Source organism: Rhinolophus ferrumequinum, chromosome 13 (genome assembly GCF_004115265.2).
Source record: "Rhinolophus ferrumequinum isolate MPI-CBG mRhiFer1 chromosome 13, mRhiFer1_v1.p, whole genome shotgun sequence".
Lineage (NCBI taxonomy): Eukaryota > Metazoa > Chordata > Mammalia > Chiroptera > Rhinolophidae > Rhinolophus > Rhinolophus ferrumequinum.
Window position 1 is genome coordinate 44,632,838 of NC_046296.1, and position 24,766 is coordinate 44,657,603.

Here is a 24,766-nt window from a genome sequence, read left to right on the forward strand (position 1 = left end):
ACAAGGTTGCCAGTTCAATTCCTTGAGTCTCACAAGGGATGGTGGGCTCCGCCCCCTGCAACTAAGATAGAACACGGCACCTTGAGCTGAGCTGCCGCTGTGCTCCCAGATGGCTCAGTTGGTTGGAGTGCGTCCTCTCAACCACAGGGTTGCTGGTTTGACTCCTGCAAGGGATGGTGGGCTGTGCCCCCTGCAACTAGAAACGGCAACTGGACCTGGAGCTGAGCTGCGCCCTACACAATTAAGACTGAAAGGACAACAACTTGAAGCTGAACGGCACCCTCCACAACTAAGATTGAAAGGACAACTTGACTTGGGAAAAAAAGGAAAAAAAAGAAATTATAAGGTTTTCAGTTCAATGAAAAAGTTCTCAGAATATTAATTCCTGTATGTTGTAGTAAACATCTAACTAGAAGATGAAAATAGTGAACTTGCCCCCCACACTTATTTTTCTAGTCCTTTTAAGATACATAATTTTACCGTATAAGAAAAAAGAATTCTAAGGATTTGTAGGGTCAGGAAATTAATGGTGATACACTGAATATTTACCTCAGTGGTTAATTTTATTTCAATTCAGACACCTAGGGGCAAAGATTTTATAATTTATTGGCCTGCATAAAATTGGCTGATTGACTTAAGTCCTTCCCTGTTAGGCAGCCGGCGTGGTGAATGACCAAAAGCAGATGCAGAGAGAGCAGTGCAAGAGAGAGATTCATGGAATAGATGGAAGTTATTTTTCTGATAGACTCTGAATATTCAAGCTTTTTTGATAATAACAGACTTAGCTAAATAGAATGTTATAAAGGTAAAGCATTTCAGACATCTTAAAAAATAAAAAGTATTTATATCTATATATATAATTCTGATTTTTGGACATCATTTTGTATATAATGAATAGAAAATTATGTTTTTAAGCAAGGTGGGGAAAAGGGGAATAGACTAGCTTCAAGTAGAAGATGTTGTAATATTGAAATATATAAGAAAGCAGAGAACGTGTTTCCTACGCCCATTTTTCTCTACCAAGGAGAATTGTTTTCAAAGTAACAGATAGGAAAAGCATTATTAACAAGGAATTGAAGCACAAGATAGGTGAGTAGATAATTATAGATCAGCTAGACATTTTAAGTAAATATAAGCTTTTAGATTTATACAAATTGTATTTCATTATATATACTGAAAATTTAGCAAATGTGATTGTCATCCACTATCAGTGAGTGCCTTTTGACAAATGGGAAAGGTGTTAAAAGACTAGTGATCAGCAATGACCAATTTTCAAGGGATAAGAAAAGATGGTCTCTAGAAAATACGTACTATTGAAAATGATGTCAGTCATCAGCCCCCAGCAGACATTTAAGATAAATTATTAATTAGATAATTAGTGAGCACTTATAAGTAAGGTGATTAGCATGACTTTCAGTAAGTAATCATATCAAATCAGTCTCGTCTCTTTTGTTTTTTCTTAAAAAAATTAAAAGTCCATTTTATTTATTTACACCTTCACCAAATGCCAGGAACAGTTTAAGGTGACTTACATAAATACTTTACAAGATAAATTATAACAAAAGAAGTACAAAAGAGCTTACGTTTATTGTGCTATATTTTAAGTCCTTTACTAAACAGTTTGCATGTTATTCTGAGCAGACCCTAAAACATCTATTCAGTTGGTTTTGTAAGATATGTGAAGTCCCGGCTGTCTGTGTAATTAAGCACTTGACACAGGCAGTTTACATGAAAGATTCACGTGCAGCGGGTGTGAAAATGTTTTAGAGCAGCGGTTCTCAGTGGTGAATTCCTATTTTAACTCCAAGACCCAACTCAAATATTATCTCCTCCCTAAAAATCTTCCCTTGACTTTCCTAGTCATTCTTACCTCTGGGTTCTCAGGCATGCCTGAATTATGCATTAATCAAATTATAATCTTATCCAGAGGTCAGCAAACCTTTTCTGTAAAGGACCATATAGTAGTACATATTTTAGGCTTCATGAGCTTTGTGTGTTTGTCTCTGTCACGACTCCTCAGCTCTGCTGTTTTAATACAAAAGCAGCCACAGATAATACATAAATGAATGAGTGTGATTGTATTCCAATAAAACACTAAAATTGGAATTTCATATAATTGTCACATGTCAAGAAATATTATTCTGATTCCCCCCACCCTCCACCATTTAAAAATAAAAAAAAATATTTTTAGTTCTTGGGCTGTATAAAATCAGGCAGACTGTGGCTCACTGGCCACAGTCTGCTGACCTTTTATCTAACCAATTTATTTTTGCAGTCACTCATGCATTCATTCACTTATGGAATAAATATTCATTTGCTGGATATTCTATGCCTGTGAATGCAGTAGTGAGAAAGACAGACGTATTATTAAGGCCAAGTCTTTCTTCCCCATTAGCCTGAGCTTGCTGAGTTCAGAGACTTTCTGTTCCACCTCTGCCCCCTGAGCATAGTGCATTTCCTTGTCCATTTTGAGATGAAGTAATGAATGATCGAACAAAGCAATGAACAAAGGAATAATCTGTTACATCTTTGCTAATTATTTCTCCTATGACTATCTTACAATGTGGGTGTAAGAGAGAAATGCTATCTAAAGATAAATGATTGATAAATTTTAACATATTATTTTGGAAAGATCTTTGTTGAATCTGGATATGAGGGTAAAGTTTAGGTTTTGTCTCTTGTTGATGACAGTGCTTTGAAAGCGATAGACTTTGAGATGTATTGCCATTCTGTGATGAATCTTCTACATAATTTTTGGTTTGAGGCTTCTAATTAACATTTAACTTGTATAATACTGTCATGGTGTAGCTGGGTAAACTGGGGGTTTAGTTTTTAACTAAAGGGAAATTTTCTCTCATTTGGATGTGCCTGATGACATCTTTATATCCTATAAATGGTATATTTTAAGGATTAAAATCTTGGGTTAAGTTATATAGTAAGACATTTTATTAGGTAATTCATTTACTCGTAAAGATTAGCCTTTTTCTTGACACACTGCATTTATGGTTTCCAAGGTTATAACATACAACTTTAAAATACTCATTACCTGAAATAATTTTAATCATGAAAATGTGTTACATGCTTATTTTCTCATTATAGGCGAGATAAACTTTGGATTTGCATGGAGTTTTGTGGAGGTGGTTCTTTACAGGATATTTATCATGGTAAGCCAAAGTTACATTTTATAGAGATTAAATAGAATAGAATTTCTTAAAATATAGTTGTTTACTGTATGAAAACAATGTTTTGAGGAAAGTTTTATCATTGTATCATTTGGCTTCATAAAGGTATTTCAGATATATATCGGTAAAAGAAGCATTTGCTTCATAAGATAGAAAATTATACACTGTTGAATTTATTTGCTAATTCTAAAGAAGTCATATTATATATAGTCAGTTCAAAATTTCAAACTCAGACTTGTAGAAGACATGCAAAGGCCTTGATGGTTAACACTAAACCAAAAGAATATCTAGTTGATAAATGAGTAGAGTAGTGTTAATACAAAGATAATTGATTTTCTTCTCATGTATTCAAGAAGCATCAATTGAATGTTTACTGTCTTAGATGCTAGATTCTAGGGAATTAAAAAATTATTACAACATTTTCCATTGGGATTTCAATGGAGTAGTATATAAGAAAGACTTGTAAAGTAAAATAAACAATTTTACTGTCTTTTCTTTCTCTTTTCTGTTCTGGTTCTGTTAATGGGTTACTGTCACAAACTACAGAGTGGGTTTATTCTTTTGCTTGGAGGTGTACTTTTTTATTAATGTAAAATAAAATAATGTCTTAATAATTCATGATGTCAATTTCCAAATATTTTGGAAGATTTTTCTCATTTTTTACATAGAGAACTTGAACTCATATCTAGCTTGGGGCCTCTTAAGTAATTTTAGGGACTGCTTATAATAAAGCAGATGTTAAAAGACAAAAAAGATAGAAATTTTACTGTTTCCATTTCACTTCAGTACATCTCAGTGTAGGTCACTGTCTAGCAAAAGATTCCATCATTGGAATTTAATTTAATTTCTAGAATATTCTCTCCCATCTAATGTATTTTTTAAAAGTGATTTAATATTTAAAAAGAGAAAAATATTTAATTGTCCTCCATCGTGGATAGATGTACACAGAGAAATATTTTTCAAATATTATATGATTAAGCTGTATGTATTGATGTGGAAAGGTGTCCATGATAAGTGGAAAAGACAGGTTTCAGAATTGTATGTGTAATATGATTCCATTTATGTTTTGGTATGTGGTACATACATATATAAACTATCTGCAGAAAATCATCTGGTAGTCTATAGGCCAAACTATTGATACTGCTTATTATTGAGTAATAGTTTTGAATAAAGAAATGGCCTTTACTTTTCAAATTTATTGAAAAATAGTGATTTTAAACTAGTCATAATACATGTAACATAATTTTTTTTAACATCAATTTTTAAAAAGCTTTAATTAAAGCTAAACCTCTTGACCATGCTTTGTTTCTTTTAAGAAATAATAGTGATCAGTGAGGTATAAAAATGAAAATATAATTAATTTTGAAGACTATTTCTGTCTTTTATTTGTTCTATAAACATTTATTGTGCAGCTTTTCCATGCTAGGCTCTGTTCTAAATACTGGGGATGCAACAATGAACCAATCAGATTTTTAAAAATGGGCCCTCATGGAGCTTGCATTTTGGAATTATTTAGGTATATTAAGCCTGTTGCTTAGTGAACTTGTAAAATGTCACTTTTGGAAAACATGCTTTGACTAATTTTATTAATGTTGGTTTTCTTACAGTAACAGGACCTCTTTCAGAACTGCAAATTGCATATGTTAGCAGAGAAACACTACAGGTAAGCCAATGCTAATTAAAAAGTAACATCTTTATTAAAAGGAATGTTTAATTGTGCATTACCTGTTAAGTAAATATTCTAGATAAAATATTCTAGTTTACTAAACTCTTGAATGTTAGTACATTTTTAAATTTTGTGTAATAAATTCAAATTATATTGGCACATAAGTACTTTAAAGCTTCAGGATGATAATGTAAACTCCTAAAATTTCAGTGCTATGGATTTGTTATTTTATGGTTTTATATTCCTCTTAATACCAAAAAAAGGCTTGAAAATTAAGCACTCCATGGTAATTGAAACTTTTTCTGATACTAATTGCACATACACTTTTTAAGTTATTTCAAACTATTTACAGAGTTTAGTGAAAATTATTTGTCTTAGAAAAGAAAAATCAGTATTACGTTAGTTTTAAAAAACTGACCTTTGCCTTTTTCATTTTCTTGATTCTTTTGTCTACTAGGACATTTCAGTAAATAGCGATTACTGTAAGACTTTCTGTAATGAGTAAATAAAAAACAGACAATACTACTCAAATACTACTCAATTTAATTTTTCTGTGTTTTTTTTTGAAACTCCAGGGATTATACTATCTTCACAGTAAAGGAAAAATGCACAGAGATATAAAGGTATACATCATATGTTTAACCTAATGACCCTCTCTTCATTTTTAAATAGTCTGATCAAACTGTTGACCAAAATTGTCTTGATTGTTCTATTGGTTATGAATTAGTTATCTGAAATATGTTATAATAAAATTAAGTGATACTTTTAAGGGTCTTATTACTTTTTTATAGCACTTACTGAGATACAATTCATATACTATAAAAATCAGCCTGTTAAAGCCTACAATTGTGGATTAATGTTTTAATAGTCCATTTTAGCATATTTGTAGTTACTTATTTGTCAAATGCAAATTATTTCTATAGCTTTCATCAAGTTATGGTTTTTAGGAAATTTCATGCTTTGACTATTATAGTAAACTTTGGCAATCTAAGGAGTTATCATTAATAAGGTATCTAAATGGATAAATTAAACCTTGATATTTTCTGATGGTTTTTCATTTAACTGACAGAGGAAAGCAGGTGCACTGGATCTGCTGGGTTAGCTCTGGTAAACCAGGTGCTATGTCAGGACTCCGGAGGTTACTTCTAAAGATACTGACATCTCCCCAACTTAGATATTTTCTCCTTTCATTAGTTTTTCTTTTCTCTTCTTTCTCATCCATCTTTTCTCCTACTTCTTTTCACCCAATTTTGTTTTCTGAAGTTTTCTCTAGCATAAAGGTTCTTAACTTTTGGGCGGCGGGGAGGGTGAATTTTGTGGTGTTCTTTGAGCCACTGTTGAAAGCCTTGGAGTCTTTCCTCAAAAAAAATGCCCTTATGCACATGTCTTCAAATTTTGCATGAAATTTCAGTGGACTCTCAGATCACCTGCTGAGATCCTCTATTTTAAGTGTTTTTCATAAACCACTTAAAAGACATAAGCAAAGAGCTTTGGAGTTGAAAGGGAGAGGAGATCATAAGAATTTGAGTAAATCAAGAAAGGTTCTCTATCACTGGCACTCAGATTTGGAAGGACTGACAGATTTTTGTCAGAAACAGGTTGGAGTGCCTTCTGAGCAGAGAGCAAGCAATGTGAGCAAAAACACAGATTCCAGAAAGTGGGGGGTCAGTTTAGAAAGCATAAAAGCTGTATCATATTACTGAAAAGAAGCGAATGTATGAGATACTAGGAGGTGGAGATGGCTGAGTGGTGTGATGCTCCACTGTGCAAAGGCTTGTGTGCCAGACTTCTGAGTTTGGGCCCCATTGGGTAGATTCTGACCATTGCCACCTTTTCTACCCTTTTCTGAACCACCAGAATATTGTACCTCACCTGGACTTTGGTAATAGCCTTCTAACCGGCCTCCCTGCTCCTGGTCTTGAGTGGTTCTATAGTCACTTCTCCACCTTGTATCCAAAGTGACCTTTTACTATCAGATCTCATCACTCCTGCTTATAAACCACCCATCATACAGTATAAAATCCAGATGTATTACCATGGCTCATGAGATTGATGATGACCTGGCCCTTATTTTTCTCTCTCACCTCACGTCACACTCCTCTCCATTTTACTCATTCTGTTCTGGCCACACTAAATTTGCTGTTCTTGGAATATATTGAGCTCATTTTCGCCCGAGGGCTTTGTATTTGCTGTTCCCTCTTCCTCGAATGTTCTTCTCCCAGACTTTGACATGGCTCTCTCTGTACCCTCACTTCCTCCAGATCTCTGCTCAGATATCACTGCCATAAACAGGCGTTCCTTGCCTGTCTTATTTCTATTCCATGTATTTATCTCTACCTAGCTTTGAATCATTTGTTGGTTCACTCATTCATGTGTGTGTGTATGTGCTCTCATTTTTAGATTTTCTTTCTCTCCTACTTGGATATAAACTCCGTGAGAGCTGGAACTTACTCAGTACTATAACCTCAGAGCTTAAAATAGCACCTGGTTGCTAGTAGTGCCTCAGGGAGAAAGGTTTGGATGGATAGATGATAGGAAGCCTCAAAGGCCATAGGTGCAGGTGACATGATATAAGCTGTAATTTAGGAAAATTATTCTGGAGCTGAGGAAAGACCAAACGTAAGATGGTGGTGGAAGTCTGGATAGCTGGGGCCTACATCAAGTTAAAACCCCAGTGATAGTCTGTACTCTCTCCCTTTTCTCATTTCTGCCGTTACTCTATAGAGCTGCAGTAGTCTCAGGGGGTGCCGCCTTCTGTTACTTTTTTCCTCTTTTTTGGATGGGAGGGGGGTTTCTAGTATATTTTCCCCTAAGATTATCATTACATGATTGATGGCACCCTGGACTAAAGAGGTTGCTTACTTTTGCTTGCTCATTTAAAAGTTGCAGAAAAGGCAAAAATAAATAGAAAGCCTACAGTACCTTTGGGAGACAGGTATTTCTACCTCGTTCAAAAGCTTTGAGCTTATTGAAGGTAAAGTGGCTATTCTCTTTGAATTTAGGTCAAGAAGCAAAAGTGGATAAAATGCTAGTAGGTCATTGTAATGGAAAAAATTCAGTTTTTTCCTTTCTATATAGGGAAAAACCCAGTTCTTCCATAGTGTGTTTCTTTCCTATGAGTCTCCTTTACTACTCAAACAGAACACTTCACTTCTGACACTTCTGGTCACCAAATGTATGGAGGTTTTTTTCCCCCCAAACAAGCAATTTTCTGTGGCACCAGCTTGATGTCCTATAATTTAACTCAATCCTGATATATCTACTTGGAGATAGCATCAGATCCTACAAGTTAAAGGGCTCAGTCCCACAACACTGTGCTGACCCCCCGCCCCCTCCAAACACACACACACACACACACACACACACACACACTCACACACTCACTTCAGATGCCATTCGCAAGCTCAGGTTATCACCTGTGTTTCTGACCAATTAGCTATAGATTGGAGGTTTCAAAGACTCCCTGCTTGGGTTTAATTAATTTGCTAGAGCTGCTCACAAAACTCAGGAAAGCACTTAACATTTACAAGTTTATTTAAGGATATGATAAAAGATACAGATGAACGTCTAGATGGAAGAGATGCGTAGGGCAAGTGTGTGGGAAGAAGCACAGATCTTCCATGCCCTGTCTGGGGCATCACTCTCCGAGCACCTCCACAGACATGTTCATCAGCCCAAAAGCTCTCCAAACCCTGTGCTGCTGGGATTTTATGAAGGCTTCCTCACATGATCTATCATTAACTCCATTTTTAGCCCTCTCCCTTCTTCAGGGAATAGGGATGGGGCTGAAAATTCCAAACTTCTAATCATGGCTTGGTCTTTCCAGTGACCAGCCCTCATCCAGGAGCCCACCTAGAGTTGCCTCATTAGAACAGAAAACAGGCTTATCACCCAGGAAATTACAACGGTTTCAGGAGCGCTGTGTCAAGAGCTGGGGGTCAAAGACCAAATATTAGAACAAGGATGCTGCTAGTGCTCATGTCACTGACGAATTTATAAGGGTTTCAGGAGCTTCTATGCCCGAAGTGGGGACACACACCAATATATGTTTTTCTTTTATCTCGCAGTTATGCAGATGGGTGACATTTTAATTCCGTGGGCTTGTGCCTAGTTGTTTACATCCTGAATGGTCCTCCACTCAGGGCAGACATATTAAGGATAGACAATCTCACATACTAACAAGAAGCAAGATTCAGTCTACACACCAGCACTGGTTCAACTGATAAGTTGAAGATTTGTTTCTATTTTTGAATAGGGAATAGCAATTAAGTTTAGAATGTAATACAAGGAGTTGAAAATGCCAGGATAAGGTAACATTTTAGTGCATTGACAGTGTTTGATCCATAAGAAATTAACATTTAGATGAAAACTCGTATCACTTTCATAATAACATTCATATTATGTTAATAGCAGCTTTTGGCAAGGCAGAACATTTTATAACCATAGTCAAATTGCCTAAAAGGTGGACAGTAAATTTTCCTATGAATATAATGACAACATTTTAATTGGGCATACTTTAAATTTTAAGTATTTCTAGGTCTAAGGCTGCCACATGTCATTATTTTAAATATGTATATTATATGTGCTACCTAATAAAATGTTTCCTACTTTAACTAAAATGTTCTCACTTTGAAGGGAGCTAACATTCTGTTAACGGATAATGGTCATGTGAAATTGGGTAAGTAAATTAAAATTTTGTCACTTGCACAAATTTATTCCAAAACTAGTAAGTTTATATTTTCCTCTGTAAGACTAGGTTTCCCCTCCACTAGCAGCATCTATGTATTTTTAGGTGGAAATTTCATTGTGGGGTATATGTAACCTCCCTCTATTTGTTTCGTCTTCTTTTAAACGGGGATGGAATCTGCCCTTCACATATGACAGATTTGTTGTAAAGATATAGTGAAGTCATACCCTTTGGGTATTCTTTCTCCTCTAACCCCAGGATTGTGACCTCTAGTAAGAAATCTGTACAAATTACCTGGTAATCAAAAAATAAGGTTAACAAACAAAAGCCAAAAATCAATAATGCCCCAAATCCTACATTCTTTACATAAGCTTTTTAAAAATAAAATATAGTATTACTTATATAAGAATGTAATTTAGATGCTGAATGTTGCTTTATTTCAACCATAACTTTTGGTTGTCAGTTTATGATTAAAGTAGAATTCAAAACCTTAATAATTTAATTTGAAAGTTTAAGACAGGAAACATGCAGTATAGTTGTTTTATAAACAAAGTTTAAGATAGGAAATGTACAAATATAGTAGTTTTATAAACAAAGTATCTTATAAGGACTTCATTTAGCTGCTAAATGAAGTATTTAATAAATATGAAAGTTATTTTGAACTATATTTTATAAAACATAAATATCTTATAAAAGTGAATTAAAGTTTAGCCTATTACAGGACTAATCAGATTTAAAAGTATATATATCTAATTAAATATAATAAAATTTTCCTAAGCCACCTCTAAATATAGGAAAAGCAGTTATCTAATTATTGATAGTTAATGAACAGTTCCTATCAGCAGTTTAATATTTTATGTCAATATTATGTGCCTTATTCAAAGATATCCCATATATATCTTAGTTGGTAAGGATTTGGAAATCATTAAAAAACTAGAAAATATTAGAAGTCAACATTCTTAAAGAAGAACAACAATCCTACATAAAAAGAAATTTCCTGATAGTGATTGGTATTGGTATTAGAATACATTGCTAAGGTAAGATTTTGGGGAATATTCTGTTTGTATATATTTTCTTTCTTTTTTTTTTTTTTTGTCATTTACAGTTGACATTCAATATTATATTAGTTTCAGGTGTATCGTGTAGTGGTTAGACATTTATATAACTTAAAAAATTGATTCCCTCTGATAAATCTACAACTGACCTGGCATTATGCATATTTATTACAATGTTGTTATTAACTATAGTCCCTATTCTGTACTTTACATCCTCGTGACTGTTTTATAACTATTAAATTGTACTTAATCCCTTCACCTTTCTTACCTTGCCCTCTAACTCCCCTCCCATCTGGCAACCATCAGTTTGTTCTCTGTATCTGTGAGTTTGTTTCTCTTTTGATTGTTTGTTTATTTTGATTTTTAGATTCCACATATTGAATGTCTTTTCAAGCTAGATAGATTTACCAATAGATTTATTGGCTTATTTGATATCAGTCATCATGGGTGTTATAGGAAGTGAATAGAATATATTACTATTTAAGGTCCCTTCCAGTGATATTCCTTGAATTTCAGGTTCTGGGAATTTGAAGTTATATTATTATTAAATCCAGCAAGTTAGATTCTCTCAGCTGTCTCTTTCTCATCAAAATTATTTGATCTTGACTTTTTGCTGTTATTTGATTTATGTGGGGTTTTATGGGAATCTATTTGGCTATGATAAATATTTGACTACTTTGTGATATTTTAATACTAGTTTATAATTTTTAATGTAATGTTTGAGAATATCTCATATTTCTGTGAAGTTAGTTTAATACAAATAATAAACAATTCTCATGTTGCCTTAAATAATTTTACTTTCAGTTTTCTAAAAAAATGTTTCTCATTTTTTTAATAGCTGACTTTGGAGTATCTGCACAGATAACTGCTACAATTGCCAAACGGAAGTCTTTTATTGGTACACCATATTGGTAATTGTATTTTAATTGATAACTTTTTGTTTTTCTGTCATTATCTAGTACAGCATTTATAAAAACTAGATTGAATGGTCAAAAGTTTTAGGACAAAAACAGATAAGAAGGTCATCCACAGGTTAAGCAATGTAGGCATATATATACTTGTGGCTGGATTACACAGCCAAAGAATATTCTGCCACGTTAATTTTCATTAAGTGGAAAAGGCATTAAAGATTGTTATGTCTTTAGGGAACCTTGATGTAGTTCCAGCTTTGCTGGAAAAACCCAACTCTTACTCCTATACATACGAGTATCACGTATTTTTAAAGATGTTTTTGTATCTTCACCTCCAATTCCAGTCCATATTTTGACTAATCTTTCAACATTACATTATTCACAGCACCCCTTTGCTCAACTTTTTGACAAAACTTTTTGCACAAAAGATGAAATACGTATTTCTTGGCATTTGGAGTCTTCCATGGTCAGCCCTCTATCTATCCCATTAATCTTGAATCCTACTAGTTGCCTCCACAGACTTTCCTATCTAGCCAAATTTGTCTGCTAGGTATTCTTTAACCATTGTATTAAAAATTACTCATTCATTTATTTATTCAATAAATGTTTTTGACCACTTAGCTATGTATTAGATATGCCGTTAGTCATTGTGAACATAGTGGTAGACAGGTATAGAACCTTTTTGTTCCACCAATACTTTGAAGTAACAGCACACTGGAAGTCTTAACATTCATTCAGCTTAAGTGCCAACACTCCTCTGATGCCCTCCTGGACTGCCTCATCAGCAGTGGCATAGTAATAGTGTTGGGTGACTTATTTTCATATTTAGGATATGATATATAACATTTTTGGATTGATTTGTCTTTTTATGAAACAGATACATATTTTAAAAGTTAAATAGTGCTACAAGGGCTTATAAAAACTCATCTAGTCATGTCTTCTGCCATCTCTAGCATTATCTATTATTATTTATAGACTTTATGTTATGACAGGTGAAGATTTTAGCTCTCTTCATTCATCATTCAAAATCTTTCAATATACTTGCTGAGTCAGTTACTATACTATTATTGCATTTGCTACCTTCAAAAACTTTTTCCTGTATTTAATAATTTCTTCATTTTTAATTTGCTTTTTTTTTTTTTAATCTCTGGCTAAGACTTCTATACCTTTTCACATTTTGCAGTTCTGTAAGATGCCTCTATATAATTTTCCACATCATAAAGCCTATCAGATTATCTGTCCTGATTTTTGTTTTTGTTTCTATTGGGGTTTTTTTCTTATAATAATTCTCTTGGAGTCCTCTTCCCTCCTTTTTTAATCCTAATTGTCTATTTTCTAGGTCTTTTGCATAGCTTCACCCTGGGAATTTTTCATCTTCTGCTTGGGAATTCATTTCCTGGAATCCAAGTCTCCCTCTTTCATGAATTACTTTCCCTCTCATATTTTGGTGTTTTCCTGAGAAACTTGAGGAATAGAGTTTTTAAGACTCCTAGCCTCATACTTGATTGGTAATTTGGATGACTATAGAATTCCAGATTGGAATTTTTGAAGTATTGCTCTAGATAGAGTCTTTTTTTCTTTGATACTGATGAGAAGTGTGATTCCATGGTGATGCATGATCTTCAAATGTAACCCCTCTCCCTCAGGAATCATTTCTAGTGGTTTGATATTCCATGATGATGTACCTCAGAATGTCTGGGGGTTTTATTAATTTTTTTGTTGTTGTTTTTACCTTTATTTTTTGTACTTGGCATTTGTGCTTTATAATCAAAAGATTCATGTCTTTCAGTTCTGAGGACTATTCTTAATATTGTTTCTTTGACAATTTCTTTGCTATACTTTCTCCTGCTCTCTTTCTGGATCTCATGATTTACATCTTGGGCCACTTAGACTAATCCATTAATTTTCTTAAATTTTCTGTTACTTTTTAAAAATGTTTTTTCTACTTTCTATAAGATTTCCTAAGCTTTTCAGTCTCATGCGTTCATGATGGAGGCTTCCCTCAGATGACTCGTAATCCTTATCTTCTGGTTCACATTGAAGAGCAAGGCACTAAAAGCAGATTCATAGTTCTGTGCATAGGAAGTAGCATGTAAATCTGTTTTTTTCTGGACAGAACTGAGCAAGTGAAGGAGGCTGGGAACTCGTTGTAGTCACAGACTTCTACTGCCCCAACCCCTGCTCTCTTTTGTTCTCGGTATCTTTGAGTCTGAAGCTACTCTCATTCAGTTTCTCTTGGTCTTTATCCAGTGGAAATGAGGAAGGAGTAATTTGCTAAGCTTTAATGGATGAGAGGAAGAATCTGGGGACTAACCAGTTCATTATTTAGACTTGACACTTTCTAATACACATGTTCAGCCCCAACCTCAACCCTACTTTTGTAAGTTTGTAACCCTAATTGGTCAGGCTTTCTGGGATTCTTAGGGGCTAAGAACCAGCTAGCTGTAATCTAGCTGTAATCTAGCCATCAAAAAAGTAATAACTGACATGCTTTAAAGTTCGCTTTTCTTATGATAGTTTGAATATTTATAGAGCTACTTTGAGATTAACAAGATTTTAAGACCAAGTGTTTGGAAGTTAAGGGATTTGGGTTTTTGTTTTGTTTTGTAACTTCACTGACTTATGACTTTCCTGAAATAATACCAGGAATACAACTGTATATATGTAAGCCTACCTATTTAAATTGCTGTTTTGATATGTAAGAGTTGAGATATTTATCAGTTATTTTCAAAACTATTGTTTAGGATTTGAAAATTTTTAGATTTGAAAATTAATACAATTTAAATTGGTTAAATACAAATTTATAGATGTATAATTAGAATAAGACTATAAGAAAGTTAAACAAAATACTGAGTTTGGATAAGTTTCCTCTGAATAAATGTATTTTTAAAAAGCAGACACTAGCTTTTATAACTTCTCCACCATTATAATAAAACTGAACAAAAAAATGCCAATTAAATTTATGTTAAATATGAGTTACGGACTAAATAAAGACTATTGGTGCCTCAATAAATAATTTTGGTCAGGTTGAAACAGTCAGAGGCCAGATTGTAGTTTATTGATATAAAGAGGTAGCGCTAAAAATTACAGATTATTTATTGCAAGATGTTATTTCTCCATGTAGAATTTTGCTGTACAGAGGAAGAGAGATTGGGGTGTGGACAAATTTGGGATATGTTGCTCTATCATCACAATTGTAAATTTTTATAAACCTTTATAGTAAATAGTACAACAAAGTAACAAATCACCAATAGGGGCATGGAACGAAGGGTCTTATGAGATTTTAGGAGAGATTTTAGGAGATCTTAGGAGAGATGGGCCTTTTAAGCACTATTTTCAGATATCAAGGCCTAAATAGATCTCATCAATAGACAGTGATGGTTCCATGTGCCTTTGGTGGGAATATGAAAGAAAATACAATAAGTAGGTTTTTCTTTTCTGGAATATTTCCTGCAGGATGGCTCCAGAAGTCGCAGCCGTTGAGAGGAAAGGTGGATACAATCAGCTCTGTGATCTTTGGGCAGTGGGGATCACTGCCATAGAACTTGCTGAGCTTCAGCCTCCTATGTTTGACTTACATCCGATGAGGTCAGTGGGTCATAGTTGAAGAATCCTATGTTTAAATGAAGGTTTTCCTCCCCAGTATTATTTATTATGTCATGAACAAATAATCTTAGTCTTGCTTTCCTTTATTTGGGAATAATAGTAATAGAATTTACATTATATATTAAATATGAAATCTTATAATGCTTATAAATCAGTATAATGATTTATTGTTGATTTTTCAGAGCATTGTTTCTAATGACAAAAAGCAATTTTCAGCCTCCTAAACTAAAGGATAAAATGAAGTGGTAAGTATTTTTGTGTTATTTACTTTTATAGTCATAAGCAAAAAAATAATTGAGATTTAAAATACTAATTTTTAAAATTTCTTAGGTCAAATAGTTTTCATCATTTTGTGAAAATGGCACTTACCAAAAATCCAAAAAAAAGACCGACTGCTGAAAAGTTATTACAGGTATTACTTTTGCCCTGAACTGCATCATTTTTCACAAGATAAAATGTCAATCAGATTTCTAGTAAGTGTCCTATACTATATTGTTTTATTTTTATAGCACCCATTTGTCACACAACCTTTGACACGATCTTTGGCAATTGAACTCCTGGATAAAGTGAATAATCCAGATCATTCCACGTACCATGATTTTGATGATGATGACCCTGAGGTAGGAACTGTTTTTACTAACTAGTATATATTATATATGTATGTACATCTCAAAATCAGTTTGTTTAAAATTCTGGGTCTGGTTTAAATAAAACTAGTTTAAATAAGAAACTATTCGGGGAGCAAATTAACTCTTTCTGGCTTTGTCTCTCCTAGGGAAGTCATGTGCTCGATTTTTCTTATTGGTTATAGATGGCTATTGTCTGAACATGGCAAAGGCAGAATCATCTAATCTACTTGTGAAAATTACTGTAGTTGTTTTAGATGAAGGGGCTAAATAAATTGTCTACTGTAAAAGAGAATGTAAATGGGAAGGGCCTAAACGAGATGTTAGAATATACTGAAAATTCCTATTCAGTTATTTTCTCAGAAAGAATCCTTCTACAACTTCATGAATTATTAGTGGTTAGTAGGAAGTATAGGATTGACTTTTTGGTGACTAAATCCCTCATTGTCCACTATGGAAATGTTTAAAAAAGAACCAGTGTAGTTGTTAGAGAATGAAATAACTATAATACTATGGAAGCATTGATATTAATGGAAGCCTTACTTCTGTTGGCATATTTAACATTCCTAGCTCAGCTAATAAATGTGGCACCTAAGATAAACTCCCTATATATGACATGCAGAATTCTGTTATTGGGTCTGTAACTTGACTGGCTTTATGGAAGGTACTTAAAATGGTATAAATTTCATTGATGATGCTGTAGGCATTTATAGCTCACGGTGTTTAGGAAAATGGTTGCAGATTGTCTTAAATCAGAGAGAACCTTTCTATCAATTCATCATTATTTTCTAGCTTGTCATTTTTATACAACTGTGATTAAATAAGTTATCTGCCCTTTTGTTAAAGGTCTGGGAAGGAGTTTGGAGACGTAAAACTTCAAGAAATATATTGTTGACCTTATAATTATACTAGGGAAAGATTGGTTTTTGTTTGCTTAATTTTGTTTTTAACAAACTTAGGTTTTTAAACTCTTCTACTATAATTTAATATACAGGCAGTCCTCAAATTTGTATGGTAGTGCAGGGCTGTAAAAATGACCATGTAAGCTGAAAACCCTGCAAAGCAATCTTCTTAATCAATGGGGAAAAGTATAATTGTTTTGTGGCCTTAGAAAATGTTTGTCAAAGCATTCAAACCTCTCTTACTGTCCGTTTTAAATGTATAGGGAAGAAAAAAAGAGTAAAACTCATTTATTTAGTACACTGTAATTTACAATATTAGAACCAATGAAAATTAATGTGTTTTGTTTTCTTGTTAAAATAACTTATATAGATTGTTTAATTATCAAGTAGTCTACTTATTGAGTAGATTGCACAGTGCCGGGTTTCTTCATATAACTTTATGACACAGAGCAAGTATCTTTTCTATACTTTGATTAATGTCATGATCCTTTCTAAGTTTGGATTGGCTTCCAACATTTTATCCTTGGCACTTTCAGTGCATGAAATATCTCAGTATCCCTGTGATTTGAGGTGTTTTGTTTTGCGGGTGCCACTTCTTCTGGTGTATCTTCATCCTTTTTATCACAACTTCTTTCATTTATGTTAATAAGTTCACCTGAACTTAGTTCACTAAGTTCTTCTACAGTTTCTCGAATAGCAGCAGTGTCAGCATTTTCACAGGCAGCTGTTTTCTTCTATAACTCAATTTATGTTTGATTCAAGTTTCATTTCCAGCATTATCCAGGATTATCACTTTTTATTTCTTTGTAGCACTTTTATCTTTGTTGGCTAATTTCCACTTTGAATTACCAATTTTTGTAAAAATGTCACAAGTGTATTATTACTGCGAGACAAGGAGGCAACACGACTACATACTTTGTTGTTTGTGCAGAAAGTGAGTAACAGATGCTCAGTGACCAGTCACAGACTTTGCAAGAAGTGATGTGATTAGTCACTGATCATGAAGTGCATCTGTTATTCACATAGTGATTTGTGAACTGAAGAGCTAGCAGTGAAGTTTGTACTTTATGCAGTTACAATTAATATATTGAATGTTAATAAGATTAATAAACTGAATATTATACAATTACTATTATATGATATGCAATTAATATGCTGGTGACTGAAATTTGAACCATGTTATAAAGATATATCACTCTATCATGGACTGTTGTAATTTAATTCAGTCCTGCTAACTGAAATTCCTGCATATCAAAACTGCAAGATGAGGACGCCCTGAATCCTTGCAGCGCACTCAATGCTGCATTCTTATCTCTTACCTCATCTTTTTACTTGTCATATTGAATTATGAAGTCCTTTCAAAAGGTGTTCAAAGAGAAGAAATAATAAGCCAAATACAGAATCTGGAATAAAGATTCTTCTGAAGCTTTCTCATGTAGCAGAGAAAGAAATTCATCTTTCTTATTAAGATAGGTTGTTGGTATTATAATTGTAGGTTAGGAGGGGAAATTTTCTTCTCACCATAGTTTAAGATAATGCTTTTCCCGGAGAAATTCATAATCTTATTATTTGCAAATGATTTGTAATTGCTCAGTGCTGTGTTGCCAGTCAAAATTTGAATGTACGAGTAACTAGTATATCAGCCCTTGCTGTGATACTGTATGGAAGCTGAATACTCTTGAAAATATTTGGCACATCTATTAGTTCTACTGTAGTTTTAAAAATGTATTATACATCATACACTGTGGAAGAAAGTTCGACTTTTATGTTGTGTTCGCATGTAGTTTCTATTTCAGAAGGGAAAAAAAAAGTTGAGGCAGATTTTTTTAAATTACAGTTTCCTCCTCTGTAATAGGGAAAGCTAGCTCCAGCTCTTGAACAGCTATTGAATTATTGAATATTACATCTTTAATAGTTACTTGTATTCAACTCAGACAACATTTACTGGAACCTGCTATAGATAATATATATCCCTAATCTTGAGAAGCTCCCAGTTTGAGGAATGAGAAGTCCCAACTTTTTTTAAAAAGTGGCCCCTTTTAAAAAAAAAAAAATTCATAAAGTTGTGTTTCGTTCCCATTTTTACATAAAATGAAGTATCTCTTTCATATTTGGGTAATTTTGTGGAACAAACTGTAGCTTGATTATGAAATGCCACATGGCATTAATTTTGTTCTTTCCTAGCCTCTTGTTGCTGTACCACATAGAATCCACTCAACAAGTAGAAACATTAGAGAAGAAAAAACACGCTCGGAGATAAACTGTAAGTACATATACACAGTTCATAATTTAACATTGAAAAATAGGATTTCAAGCTGTAATTTTGTTACGATATTTTTGCTTAATTTTCTTCCAAGTAGTTTTTCTTGCTAGACCCTTTTAAAGGTAGAATTTAAGGCAGTAAGAATTTCATTTTCTTTATTCCTAAGAAATTTTTGGTGATGGGAGTGCGGGTGTATTTATGTTGTTATTGTTTGGGAAGAGGTACAAAATTCCTCAACTAGTCAGGAGTGAATAAATCAAGGCAGTGCTTCCTAAACTTTTGTGTGTGTATAACTCACCGTGAGAGTTTGTTTAAATGCAGTTTCTGATTCAGTAGACCTGGGGTGGGTTCTTTACTTTTAACAAGCTCCCAGGTTATGTAGATGCTGATGGTGCAAGTGCTGTACTTTGAGTATCAAGGAGAGATAGAGGTCTGCAAACTGGCCTAGCATCTGAGTAACCTGAGAACATCTAAAAATGGATTCTCAGGCCTTACTTTTCCACAGATCCTGATTCAACAGGTTATGGGTCAACCCAGGAATCTACCTTTTAAAATCGCTTTCTAGGTAATTCTTATGGACAACCAAATTATGGGCTCCCTGAGACAGACCACTGATTCATTCACATGGGATCCAGTATTGTCACCTTATCAGTGATAAACTGCCAACAGGAATCTCTGGAATAATAGTGCCTTAACTTTTTTTTCTTCTTTGAAGGCTTAATTCCCCATGACTTAGAATGCTGTTTTAGTGCAATCAGGCTTATGATAACTCTTCTCTGGGAGCTGAAGATTTATTTTTAGGGACCTGAAATCCAAAATGACCTTAGTGAAATTAGGTAATATGGTAACTGAAGGTAATTACTGTTAAGAAACTGTTCCCAATTTTTGGCTAGATTGGTAATGATAATAATAATACTTTCCATACTCTAAGGCGAATCCGTCTCTTCATCTTAAAAGCTAAGTGAGGTAAGAAGGGTCAGGAACTGTTACCATTTAATAAAACAAAAAGAAGGAAATGAAGAGATGAATAGATTTGCCTGTGGGATGGAGTTACACGCTAAGTTAACAGCAAGCCCTGGATCTCTTGATTTCCAGCCTATTTGTTTATCACAAACACTGCTCCCTTTCAGAAACTGGCTCAGCACACTTGCATGGCCTTTAAACTGGAAATCCTCTGTGAACCTTCCTTTGAAGTTTTATGGTAGTGCATACACTCTATATTAAGTTCTTAGGCAGTTTGGTCCTGGTACTCTTAAAAGGAGGAAACTCTTGAAAGAAAGCATGATGCATATACAAAAAGCCCAGGGCTGGGATTTGGTACTTTGTTTGCCAGTGATAAATTGTGTGACCATATAATATTACTCTTAAAGCTCCCTCTGAAACCACGTGATTTAAATTTGCTAATATCACCCAAAAGTGTTTTCTGAAAATGGCAACCTTAGTACATGAGCATTTCCCATTATTATTTTTTTAATATACAAGAAGTAATGGCAAGATGTCTTTGTCATTTCTTTAATAATACAAAAGGTGATTAGAGATTGTAGTTGATTTAGAAAATTTAGTGTTTGGTACTATTGAAAATCTAATTCAAAGTACTTTCTATCTTGTTATCTGGTTCTATTAAAAAATTTTATTTTTCAGGCCCTTTATTACAAAGTACAGTTACTTCTGGATCACTTCTTACTAATAGGAGTGATTCTCAACTCCTAACTGCATAGGCATGTGTATGCTATTTGAAACTAGATTCCTATACCCCAGTTTTCCTGAAATTCTGATATTGCCCACTTTTTAGTGGAGCAGGTAATACGTGAAAGACATCTTCCCTTCTTTCCTGTTTCTCAGTAAGAAAATTGTCGCTGTCATATCCCTCTAGTATGTTGAGGTAGCAAAAGGATTGAAACTACTTTTAATAATGTGTGGGTTTAATTTGTGAGGCTTTTAAATCTTATGCGATATTCTAATATCTGCTTTCTTAGGATTTTTGTGATTTCATGTGAGATGTGATATATACAGTACTAATGCTACTGACTATAAAGACAGGCTTTGGAAAAGTAATTTATTTTAGTAATTATATATATTTGTTTCTCTTGATAATGTTTTATGTTTATACTTATGTGGTATCTTTCCATGCCACCAAAGTTTTCTCTTTATTAAACTAAATGGTGTTTAGGCAACACATGTAAAACTGACTCATTTGCAGAAAGATGTTACTCTTTCCCTTTTAGGAAGTCCCCTTGCCTTCAGTTAAATGTGATAAGCAAAGAGATGCTTTGAGAAGAAATAATTCTGGGGCTCTTCTTGTCTCCCATCGTAGGGTCAGTTTTGACCCATAATGGCTAATGAGGGATCAGCAATTGATAATGTTGGGTTCTGTCCTTATTATGAGGGTTACTCTAAGACAACATCCCTGTGCCCCGCACTCAGTGGTGAGACAGTCTGGTGAGGAAAACAGCCATGTTCACATGTGACAGGAACACAAGGCAGAGGGATGCACAAAACTGTCCTCATGTAACTTTATTCAAATTTTAATTTTGCTATTTGATGATAGGTGTACATGATAGATGAGAGCCATTCAGTAGGTGATCTTACAGGGCTGTGTTTCTCAACCTTTTTTACTTATGTCTCTTATTACTAAATATTCAGATCTCATAGTCTCCTATAATTGGTATTAACATTCACAATCACACACTAAGCTAAAATCTAAACAATTATAAAAGTGATTGTACTTTGAAATTTCACTCATTTCCCTACCTTGGTTGAGAATTGCTGTTTGGCTGAAGCTCTTACTGGTAGAACTGTAATGTATTTGTGACTGTCTGTTTTTCTTCTTTTTAATGTTTTATATTTGTGCCTCTGCTTTTATCTCCGTGGTATTGCTTTACCCAGGTTGTAAAAGCATATAATGATATATAGAAATTAAAGGTAAAGGTGATGAAACATTCAGTACATTAGAATAGCAAGGGAAAAGATGAATGTAGCATAATTAATGTCTGCTCTAGCTAGTTTATACTTTAGTTACAGTAGTCTATTAGCTATTTATTGTTGTATAACAAATTATCCCCAAATTTAGCAGCTTAAAATAATAAACATTTATTATTTCACACATATTTTGAGGGTTAGGAACCCAGGACGACTTAGCTGGGTGGTTCTGGCTCAGGGTCTGTCATGACATTACAGTCAGGTGTTACCTGGGCTGCAGTCCTCTGAAAGCTTGTCTGTGCTGGAAGATTTGCTTCGGAGGTTGTTCACATACTGCTGGTCTGAAGCTTCAGTTCCTTGCCATATAGCCTCTGCTTAGGGCTGCTCACAACACGACCTGCCCCAGAGCCAGTAATCCAATAGAGAGAGCCCATGACGGAAGCCTTATCTCGGCAGTGATATGCCATCACTTTGCCCTATTTATTTGGTCACATAAACCAACCCAGGGGATGTGGGAAGGGACTACACAAGTTTGGGATTGCGAGGAGACAGGAATCATTAGAGGCATCTTACAGGCTGTCTTCAAAAATGCTCTGCCTCAATTGCTGTCTGCCCACCTGAGTCCTCACTTAAGATTGTCTGTTTTATGCTGGGTCACCATGAAGTAGCAAGTTAGAGGCTGACTATAACATACACCTAATTTTGCTAATTATCTTTTTCTTTTTTACTGTGGAAAAGGCATATATTAACAGATTATGCTTTAACAGCTTAGACTTTCTTGGGCTTTTTCTGGCTAACAGATTCTTTATTTAAATATTTGGATTGGGATTAATGTATAGTAGCTAGGAAAATTAAATGTGTTTTGCCATGGAATAACTTTTACTATTATGTCATTAAGAATATAGAAACAGATCATGGCTTTGCTTTTTTTCTTTTTTAGTTGGCCAAGTAAAATTTGATCCACCCTTAAGGAAGGAGACAGAACCACATCATGAACTTGTAAGTAGTGTAGTCTTGGAATGTTAATACTGAAAATAAATGTTTTAAATTAGTCTTTATGATATATTGTAACTGACTTAAAAAGCTAGTCACTAATATTTTCAATAGGCTTTGGGGAAATAGAAAGGTAGGTAATTCTGAAATTCAGAATAAATAAATCTGTGTTGCTGAGATTGAATATTTTCAAAATTACTTAGGAGAAAAGTTCTCTGATTAAATGTTTTTAATGCTGTCCCTTTAATTTTTTTTCATTTTTGTTGTTCGGGTTTTGAGCAGCTTTCCGTGTACGTGTTTATTAGGATAAATGCCATGGCTTTAAACTAAAATGTAGGACCAGTAAAAGCACATTTTCTCACTAAATTTATGGGCAGTCTTTTAAGAGTGTAAACCAGTTTTTTAAACATTAGGGTAGAGGCACATCTATTTGGGGTACTAAAACTGAGGAGAAACTAGGCATACATATTAGATCAAGTTTGTCATTCATTTAAAGCTTGCTAATTGTATGAACGTTTTTTGTTTTGTTGTTGTTGTTGTTAATGTTTTATATGCTCCTTTCTAGATATATGGTAATAGGTGCAGTCTTAGAAGTAAACTGCTTTGCAAATATTTGAGATCTTAATATGCTATGGAAGAATAATACATGAGACTTAAAAAACAAACAGAATTAATCCTAATGAAATTACTTTGCCAGAGCTCCAGATTATGTTAACATTTTTTCTTTTTTATTTAATAATGAGAAGAAAGTAACTGTTAATAAGTAATAAGGATAGAAGTGGGAACTTTCTTCTTATTTTAACCCAATAGACCAAAAGCATACAAAGGGAACCTTTAGCATTTAACTTTTGGAGTTAATATAATTCAGTATACCAGCATGGAGGAAAGGAATGTTAAAGCAAAATTCTTTAACTGATCATATTATAATACTAAAAGCCTGATATTTATGTAGAGAATGGAGAAGTTTAAGAATAAAAAGTAGTCATGATGTTTATAAATGCTAATTGTATTTTGTTAAGGCAGTTTGAGTTTATTTGCTGTTTCTCTTTTTGAGTTGGCATTGCATGTATTTAAATTCTACTAATTTAGTAACTGCATTATAGAGCAAAGTTGTTTCAATGTTGCTTTTTTTAGATGCTCCTTAATATGATTTGACTTTGCCTTTGCCTTAATAAAATTACATTAGCAGGACTTGCTTCACGTATGAAAGTTTCCCTTTGTGAATTTGTGGCTTTTAGTCTAAGTGTAAATAACTTGGGTTTCTTGGTCTCTGCTAAACAGCCCGACAATGATGGTTTTTTGGACAGTTCAGAAGAAATATACTACACTGCAAGATCTAATCTGGTATTTCTTATCTTCTGATTTTTCTTTGTCAGCATTGTTTTAGTTTTAATTGTTTGGTTTTTCTTTTAATGAAACATTTTGTCCAATTTTAATGAACTAATTTAAGTATTGTTTTATAAATTCCTGCCGTTTAGCAAGCTTCCTTTTTATTAAGGATTATAGCAATTTTTTTCCTTTTTATTAAGGATTAGCAAGCTTCCTTTTTATTAAGGATTATAGCAATTTTTTTCCCCTAACAAGTTAAATAAATATATTTACTCAAAGATATTATAATAAAAATATTTTTCCTTTTTTATGAAAAACATTTAATTTTCTCACCCAAATGTGTTTTTTAAATTATATTTCCTTATAAAAATGTCCAGTTTTAATGCGACTTGTTTTAATGAACTGGAAATATGTATATATACATATCCATTCATATATAAAACTATTTATATATTGCACATATAATATATATGTAATTTAAAAAATAATTCACCCCAATTAACAATGAAATCAGTCTCAGATGAAATTTTAATTTTGTAGCATTATATAATAACCACTTTTCTCAGGCCAAAATTTGGATTATAAAGCCTCCTTGAAATTATAAATATTAAGACTGTCTTATCATTA

The 24,766-nt window shown here is 33.6% G+C and overlaps 1 protein-coding gene across 5 annotated transcripts in view; it reads left to right on the forward strand.

Moving 5' to 3' along the window:
- MAP4K3 (mitogen-activated protein kinase kinase kinase kinase 3) overlaps window positions 1-24,766 on the forward strand; it is a 145,638-nt gene that overhangs the window by 72,569 nt on the left and 48,303 nt on the right. For 3 of the 5 annotated variants that reach the window (XR_004424815.1, XM_033124664.1, XM_033124663.1), the window contains exons 4-15: window positions 3,100-3,164; window positions 4,790-4,845; window positions 5,424-5,471; window positions 9,484-9,526; window positions 11,429-11,501; window positions 14,958-15,089; window positions 15,290-15,352; window positions 15,438-15,519; window positions 15,617-15,727; window positions 18,820-18,898; window positions 22,758-22,816; window positions 24,092-24,154. Coding sequence is in view for 4 of the 5 variants with exons in the window: in XM_033124664.1 (XP_032980555.1) it covers window positions 3,100-3,164; window positions 4,790-4,845; window positions 5,424-5,471; window positions 9,484-9,526; window positions 11,429-11,501; window positions 14,958-15,089; window positions 15,290-15,352; window positions 15,438-15,519; window positions 15,617-15,727; window positions 18,820-18,898; window positions 22,758-22,816; window positions 24,092-24,154 (874 nt within the window). In the remaining variant the exon portion in view is untranslated. The remainder of the gene's footprint in view (window positions 1-3,099; window positions 3,165-4,789; window positions 4,846-5,423; window positions 5,472-9,483; window positions 9,527-11,428; window positions 11,502-14,957; window positions 15,090-15,289; window positions 15,353-15,437; window positions 15,520-15,616; window positions 15,728-18,819; window positions 18,899-22,757; window positions 22,817-24,091; window positions 24,155-24,766) is intronic. The other 2 variants (XM_033124666.1, XM_033124665.1) reach the window with 1 other exon arrangement.